The sequence below is a fragment of the Coregonus clupeaformis genome, chromosome 24 (assembly GCF_020615455.1).
Source record: "Coregonus clupeaformis isolate EN_2021a chromosome 24, ASM2061545v1, whole genome shotgun sequence".
In the NCBI taxonomy this organism is placed as follows: domain Eukaryota; kingdom Metazoa; phylum Chordata; class Actinopteri; order Salmoniformes; family Salmonidae; genus Coregonus; species Coregonus clupeaformis.
The window spans coordinates 31,305,802-31,314,398 of record NC_059215.1 but is presented as its reverse complement, the minus strand read 5'-3'; the positions used below and the strand labels follow the sequence as shown (position 1 = coordinate 31,314,398).

The 8,597-nt window shown below is 42.7% G+C and overlaps 1 protein-coding gene across 1 annotated transcript; it reads right to left on the bottom strand.

Annotated features, from left to right (window-relative positions):
* LOC121538307 (transcription factor GATA-5) lies at positions 1-7,834 on the bottom strand. Its single transcript, XM_041846186.2, has 7 exons — positions 7,535-7,834; positions 6,235-6,909; positions 4,073-4,242; positions 1,748-1,876; positions 1,117-1,201; positions 880-1,010; positions 1-742 (listed from the first exon to the last, which is right to left on the bottom strand). Exons 2-7 carry the CDS (start codon positions 6,749-6,751, stop codon positions 629-631), a joined length of 1,146 nt encoding a protein of 381 aa, XP_041702120.1. The 5' UTR covers positions 6,752-6,909; positions 7,535-7,834; the 3' UTR covers positions 1-628.
* Positions 7,835-8,597: the final 763 nt, after the last annotated feature.

Below are 8,597 nucleotides of genomic sequence, written 5' to 3'. Positions count from 1 at the left end.
GTGGTTGAAAAACAAGTTTTAATGACTCCAACCTAAGTGTATGTAAACTTCCGACTTCAACTGTATACTTCCTATTTTAGAGGTCATACCTTGAACATACAAGACATTGTTAGAAGGGAATGGACTTTGGGATATGACATGTTGGCTTTTGAGTTTCATGACTGTTCTTATCTTAACATAAATAATGTACATATAAAAGTTAATAATCTACACACTAGTAATGAAACATGTTCAGAGGTAATAAAACACTTGCATTTTTTGTCCTTCTGGATTTGTGAATAACACTCTGTGATAACTTGTTGAACTGTTTCTGGTTATCTCTTGAAACACCATGTAAAACTGTGATGTGATATCAGCAAAATATCAATAATGACAACAACAACAACAAAGACAACAACCACAACAAAAACAACAACAAAACTAAAACTAGAAATAGTATTGATAGTAGCCAGTAAAAAGTTATTTCTATACATTCCACTTGATTGCCATCACTTCCTTCTGTTTTTTCATCCCTCCAGCCATGGGAAAGAGAATAAGTCTGTAATAGGTAGTTCTTGTCACAAGTCTATATTATCCACAGTGAGCTGAGCTGGGTCCAGAACCAGGACACGGTGAGCTGCGGTCAAGCTCATGCCTGAGACAGAGCACACCAAGAGTTCTGTGGGGCGATGGACGTGGGAGTAAAGGGGTAGTTCTCATATTTGATGTCCACATGTCCTGAACTGTCCAGATGTGATGAAGCCTTCAAATAATAGAATGGGATATGTAAATGACTGACCACAATGATAAGTTCTTTAGTAAAAACTAATGGGCTGAATTATCTAGACTATAAAGTAACATCATCCCCTGTATGGGGATCCCAGGAGTGAGAAGCCTTACCTGGGACACAGAGGCTACAGTCTGTCCGGCGTAGGGTGAGGGGGCCATGTTGGGTTCACTCTTTATCGTAGAGGCGTGTTCCGAGACAGACAGGGATGACGGTGAGTTGGTGCCTGAGGCTGACAACCCTCCTGAAGAAGACAGACAGACAAATGGGTGATTAACAGGTACAGGACACACACACACAAATACAGATACATACTCTCATCAATCTTTCTTTCCATTCCCCATTCTTACCTGTTGAGGGTTTAGACTTGGGCATCTTAGGTTTCCGTTTCCTGGTCTGAATGCTTTCCTTCTTCATGGCCAGTGGTCTGGGGACCTAAGAGGAGGAGAGGCCAATAATTTAGATCCTAGTTGTAACAAAGGCCTGCTTGCCTTGAAAACACACACAATGACCCCTTCCTCCCACCTCTCTCTTTTGATAACAACATCCATGATGACCGTGGAAAGCTTTTACACAACATGAATAATATGCTGCCCACACTGCACTGGTATGCTACTAGGGGCTGATTCTTACAGCAGCATTTTACACAGGCTCCCCCCAGGGCAAACGTTGTGTACATTAGATAATTTGAGCAGAGTAGGGTACATGGGAAAGGTGTGTGTGTGTGTGTGTGTGTGTGTGTGTGTGTGTGTGTGTGTGTGTGTGTGTGTGTGTGTGTGTGTGTGTGTGTGTGTGTGTGTGTGTGTGTGTGTGTGTGTGCGTGCGTGCGTGCGTGCGTGCGTGCGTGCGTGCGTGCGTGCGTGCGTGCGTGCGTGCGTGTGTGTGTGTGTGTGCGTGTGTATGTGTGTGTGTGTGTGTGTGTGCGTGTGTGTGTGTGTGTGTGTGTGTGTGTGTGTGTGTGTGTGTGTGTGTGTTACCTACCCCATGTAGTTTCATGTACAGGCCACAGGCGTTGCAGACAGGCTCTCCCTCTGCGTTGCGACGCCACAGCGTTGTAGTGCTGGTGTGGCAGTTAGTGCAGCATAGGCCGGCCCGGCGAGATGTGGTCTGCTATAAATGGAGAAGCAAAGACAAGGCGTCAATAACCAGACTATAACCAACCAGCCAACTCAAAGCATTATCATGACATTCTTCTGAGAGAGAATTGGACCAAGGACAAGGCCAGTTAAAGATGGATTGTATGACAGGTGTAGAGAATGAGCACCTTAAGGGATAATTCAGCCAAATATATATATATATATATTGCGTTACTGACTCTGTTGGTCCATATACTATACTTTGTGTAAAATTTTAATTTGAGTGAAGTATCCCTTTAATATAAGTGAATTGCTTTTGTGTATTGTGCACATGATTCTGCCATAGTTTCCATGGAGAAACCAAACAGTCAGTGTACTGATAAAGACTTCACATGAGAAATGTCTCACATAGTGCTGGGCTAAGCACTAAGCACTCCTGGCTGAAACTGCCTCGTCTCTCTATCAGCTTGTTATTGGACACAAGTGAGATTTTTCAGCAGAAACACACTGTTGTTTAGTCACGCTGTTCTCTTGCCTCGTACAGATCTGGCTAAAAACAGACAACCCAAGGGCAAGGTCTCTGAAGGACAAATAAAAACAGAACAAGCACAGGCAGAGCAGAGCAGAGCTGGGGTAATTCACAGCAGCTGCTCTGAGAGGCTGGTTCCTGCCTGGGAAAAAGACTGCAGTGAAGGCCTCTTTCTCTCACTCTACTACACTGACCTTCTGCAGACACTCACTGGCCCTCTATGTCCCAGTCTTTTTCCTCCTCCTTCTGACCACCAATATCTGTGTTAACCTAGAATAAACTACTATCTGCATATGCCTTTTTTTCTTCTCAAAACCCACCAAACCAATCAATACATTTAGTCATTAACATTCTTAAAGGTCCATTTTAAAAGCTCATTGACTATTGTAAAATAAAATATATATAAAAAAAAGTCTGTGGACACCCCTTCAAATTAGTGGATTTGGCTATTTCAGCCACACCCATTGCTGACAGGTGTATAAAATGGAGCGCACAGCCATGCAATCTCCATAGACAAACATTGGCAGTACAATGGCCTTACTGAAGAGTTCTGTGACTTTCAACGTGACACAGTCATAAGATGCCACATTTCCAACAAGTCAGTTCATCAAATGTATGCCCTGCTAGAGCTGCCCCGGTCACCTGTAAGTACTGTTATTGTGAAGTGGAAACGTCTAGGAGCAACAATGGCCCAGCCGCGAAGTGGCAGGCCACACAAGCTCACAGCTGAAGCGCTCAGGTGTAAAAATCGCCTGTCCTCGGTTGCAACACTCACTACCGAGTTCCAAACTGCCTCTGGAAGCACGTCAGCACAATAACTGTTCGTCAGGGGGCTTCATGAAATGGGTTTCCATGGCCAGCAACCGCACACAAGCCTAAGATCACCATGAGCAATGCCAAGCGTCGACTGGAGTGGTGTAAAGCTTGCCACCATTGGACTCTTTAGCAGTGGAAAAGCGTTCTCTGGAGTGATGAACCAAGCTTCACCATCTGGCAATATGACGAACTAATCTGGGTTTGGCGGTTACCAGGAGAACGCTACCTGCCTTACTGCATAGAGCCAACTGTAAAGTTTGGTGGAGGAGGAACAATGGTCTGGGGCTGTTTTTCATGGTTCGGGCTAGGCCCCTTAGTTCCAGTGAAGGGAAATCTTAACGCTACAGCATACATTGACATTCTAGACGATTCTGTGCTGACAACTTTGTGGCAACAGTTTGGGGAAGGCCCATTCCTGTTTCAGCATGACAATGCCCACGTGCACAAAGCGAGGTCCATACAGAAATGGTTTGTCAAGATCGGTGTGGAAGAACTTGACTGGCCTGCACAGAGCCCTGACCACCTTTGGGATGAATTGGAACGCCGACCTCGAGCTAGGCCTAATTGCCCAACATCAGAGCCCGACCTCACTAAATGCTCTGGTGGCTGAATGGAAGAAAGTCCCCGCAGCAACGTTCCAACATCTAGTAAAAAAGCCTTCCCAGAAGAGTGGAGGCTGTTATAGCAGCAAAGGGGGGACCAACTCCATAATAATGCCAATGATTTTGGAATGAGATGTTCGAAGAGCAGGTGTCCATATACTTTTGGACACGTAGTATCTATGTAGGCACAATAGTGGGCCTACTCAATAAGATGCCTCTAAGACAAGTTATAAGTTAAATTCATACACTTTTATGAACATACAAAGAATGTAATGGTGCTTACCAGGCGTTTCTGTGGTTTGATGAGCGGCCTGTTGATTCCGTTCATCTTGTGGTACAGGCCACAGGCATTGCACAGGTAGTGCCCGGTACCGTCTCGCCGCCACAGAGGAGTGGAGATGGAGCCGCAGTTTACACACTCACGACCCTCTCCCGGGAACTCCTCCAACATGTCTGTAATATGATGAAGACAACATTTAGAGTTGTAATATTTTTTGTATGTGGTGTTGGGTTGGTTTTAATGCAACGTGTGTCACATGATCACACTAGAGCAAAACATGAACAGGGCTGGAACTAGCTATGGAAATACCCTTGATAATCAGCTTTAGTTAAATTGCATAATTCGGTAAATGTGGATAATTTTGTAAAATGAGAGGAATACAATTTATTTGCGATTGCAAGTGCAATGTCTGTGCCTATTTGGATATTGGGTAAAAATGTTGTTCTTTGGTCAATTGTTGTATTTTTTCGATAAATTGAAAGGATAGGCTATAATAAATTACAAAAATGGAAGAAAAAAAATCCACACATGAAAGCCATAAATGTAGACATCTTTGATGTGTGTAAACCCATATCTTCAACAGAACGCGCTAGCGCGTGATAAATGTCCCCGCTTAGCTCGCTAGAGTAGAATTTTAATTTAAATCACCCTCTCGGTGATTAAAATATATCTAAACCGAATGTATCAATATGGAGAAGGGGTCATTGGTGTATCTATTAGGGCGGCTGGCGGGGCACATGGCTCAGACGGGTGGAATGTCAATGGGGCTCTTATCAGCGTTAAGGATCCAGGGGTCCCCATATCAATCAAGCTACTGACAGGCGACGGCCTCCTACAATTAATTGCTCGAATTCCTTGTCCACATATTGGAAGAGGGTCAATAGATAAAAACAATAACAATAATATTGGAAACAATAATAACAATCGATTAACACACACACACACACACACACACACACACGCTCACAAAACAACACACACACACACGCACACGCACACGCACACACACACACACACACACACAACACATTCTCACAAAACAACACACACACACGCACCATATTTGTTAAAAGAAGAATGTGTATAGGTCTTTAAGTCAGCAAATCCACGAACCGTCGATCCAAAATAAATAGAAAATATACAAATTAATTTCACCAGGATGAAAATTCGTTCCTGTTTACAATGTGAAACGAAGTAATCAACAAACACGTACTGTGTCTTGTTATTAACTGGATATGGGCTATATGCCTGCAAGAAACGGACGTCCTTACATCCATGCAACAGGTGAAGATCCTGCTTCAAAACACGTTAAACGTAAAAGCCTACTGCATTTTGATGTTCCACCTTCAAAGGACGTGTTGGCTGCTTGCCAAACGTGTATAGCAGACGCATTTCCAAATATAACTTTTTCGTCTGATCTAATCAAGGTGACATTTGAACAGTTTTCACTAGTGAATGTCTGTACTAATAATCAAAACACTGCAAAAGAAAACTGACAGGTGGTGGAGATTAAATTAGCACCTTAATTAATTGGTTTTAGCGACCTTCTCTTTTAAACAATGTGTATTGTGAACGCTGGCAGAAATGTTACTTTTTTTAAGGCTGATTGAATCCCAGTGACTGAGTACAATCGATGGTAGAGTTTACCACATACAATGGGACTTCTCAATCGCATCAATAAATAACTTAAGAAACAACCAGGCTGTAAATTGTGAGATCAGAGCACCAGCCCCTTTAACCCTTGACAGCCACAGAAACGAATAGCCTAATTTGCAAAAGTAGACCTAACCAATAAAGAACAGTTATCGAAAAAATATTGGATACAATTCAAGGTGAATTATCCACAACATTTAATCTTCAAAACATTATTCATATTTATTGAAATATAGGTATATATTTTTTGACTGCCTCCTATAGTGCTTCTATGGGCCAGTAAAGGACTACTAGGCCTGCTATATAAATTCAATTGTGTTTTTTTGTTGTTGATTATATGCTAATATTATTTTCATTTGTGGCCTTCACCAATTATCCACATACATAAGGGAAAAAATAATTAAATATGAGTAGCCTACATTAATTTGATACGACGATTTCCCTTCAGTTTTAGTGGAAATGTCAGACACACAACACACGGTTCGCCTCATTTATCAATGACTGTTACGTACCCAAACTGGACCTTCTCCCAGACAGGCAGCCTTGCCGTCCCTGAAGACTGATCATGCCACTCTCAAAGTGGCCTTGTGTCCAAGAGGTTGCCATCTCCGGGCTCATGTACGCGTACGGACTCGAGTATGATCCTCCAACTGACCGCACCAAAGCGCTGCCATACGGGTCGGCCCGACCACCATTACTGAGCACAAGCGGGTTCTGGTAGGTGGTGTCCCTGCCGGTATTGCTGCTTACTGGCGGGCTGTGAGAGTAGGAGAACCCGGGAGGCGGATGGGGGCTGCCCGGGTTGAAGGACGAACTGTCTGTGCCAGTCTGAGGCCAGCCATGATGCCCGCCGAGGCCATGGGACTGATGGGTGGACTCGCACGTCTGCAAGTACGGCAGGGTTTGCAGCATAGCAGGCACCCTCGTAGTGGGCACGTAGACAGGGGAACTCGCTGAAGGGTGCATATAGTTCCCTGCATCGTGTGCATATGGGGACTGGTTGGATGACAAAGCAAGGCTTTGGTACATTTTGACACGGTATACTCGTCCTATTTGGAAGAATATGGGTACTGACTCCTGGGACAAAGCGGGTCACGTAAAGTCACTTCCACTTAGCTCCTAAGGCACGTCAGTGAGTCGTCGGCGGTTTTCGTTATCCAGTAGCAGGATAATTAACAAATCCACTCCTGATGAAGGGGAAAGAACCACAATCAACAAATGTGTCCTGTAATTGAGGGATTGTGGCCACTAATCAAAGAAGAAACATCACCCAGCAGTCTACAATTCGCACCTGTGGCCTGAATACAGCCTGAGGCATATCTGGACCGATCTTTTATCTTAATCTTTTGTTTAGTACTTTCTCTTTAAAATAACTTTTGGTATCATTTAGGTAAATCTATGGAGAATATCACGAATTAGGCCTAAAGTAAATTGATGTAAATCGCACAATCAAATAACTAGGCTGTAGCAATACAAGGAAAAATAGAAAACGAATTGATCAACAACAAGAGTAGTATATTATCTGTATCATTCTGATTGACATTTAATTGATTAAAATGACACTAATGGTCTACCATATCTTTGCATGTAGATATAACTAATCAGCTACCCGAGATATCCCGAGGAACACCAGACTTGCACCATGTCATTAAATCATAGGAACCTAATCAACCCACAATAGATAGGCGAACCATATCTGAGATGCATAGGCTATATGTTTATCAATAGTAACGCAAATCACATAAAACGTTGATAGCAGTGTGCACAGGAGGAATACAATTTCATACAAGAGCTCTCGTAGTATTATCTCACCAGATAAGGATGGTCGGGTGATGAAGTCTGTTTTTCAGAGGAGAAGCTTGAGCAGCGCTGTGGGCAAACTTCACTCAGATAGACCCAACGAAAGTGACTGAGGCTCCCACAAAGATGTCCAAAATGTCTTTGCGCATAAAAGTTTACGAGAAAAAGGAATTCCTTACTTCCCGGATGGTCCAAGCCTCTCTCTCCTCTTCTTTGTATCTGAAGATAGTTACTGTGGCTGATAATTGCTGATATAACAGAGCTCCGATTCGTTCTCTACTGGAAAACTCTACTGCGAGTTATTTGTACGGACTAAGACCACGTGACGCACTCCAAGGTAGGACTCAGGAGTTGGAGGAGGAGAGGGGCAGGGGGGACGAGCATAAAGCCAACATGAAGAAGAGACCCACCTTTGCTGAATTTGCTGTGTCTTGATTGTTTTTAGAATCAATATAACGTAACATTTAAAGATCCAGGAAATTGTCACAGTTCCTGCTGATTTGTGAATTTTGTTTAGATGTTCTCCATATATTTTCAAATGAATTAATCAGATTTTAACTAAATCCTTTGATACTTCTATTGTTTTCGTAGATATTAATCGTGATGGTGCATTCTAAATAACAGGCCTAACAAACAAAGGCTAAATAAAACGCCGAAATGTCTAGGTAAACAGAGTGTAGGCCTTTAGATATAATAATGGTAAATCAACAGGCGTCAAATTTACGCAACGCTGCGTGTTTGAAGCGAGTCTTATACAATTAGCTAAAAACAGAGCTTGCTGTAAAATAATGTCTCCTCTGAGAGGGAAAGTTATGCTTGGTTTTATGACAAGATAAATCAGAATGAGCACTATAAAAACAGCACGGCGATAAGAGATACGACCAATAACTTGGCTTGATGATGCAATAGCCTAATCACTCTCATTATAGACATTTTGAGTTATTGTTATATTAACGATTGACTCCACCTCCACAAGAAAAAGTGAACAATAATAATTTCACAAATATGATTATCACGATTATTAGGCCTAACACTAATACCTCGAGACAGAGCCTAACAAATACTGCCAACAGCA

What these genes read in the sequence shown, in the direction of transcription:
- LOC121538307 (XM_041846186.2), bottom strand. Translation starts at nt 6,751, where the DNA reads ATGTACCAAAGCCTTGCTTTGTCATCCAACCAGTCCCCATATGCACAC. An exon ending in TGTACATGAAACTACATGGG is followed by an intron (nt 1,202 to 1,747) that starts GTAGGTAACACA and finishes TCCTCCTCTTAG; the next exon opens with GTCCCCAGACCACTGGCCAT. An exon ending in CTGTAGCCTCTGTGTCCCAG is followed by an intron (nt 743 to 879) that starts GTAAGGCTTCTC and finishes TATTATTTGAAG; the next exon opens with GCTTCATCACATCTGGACAG.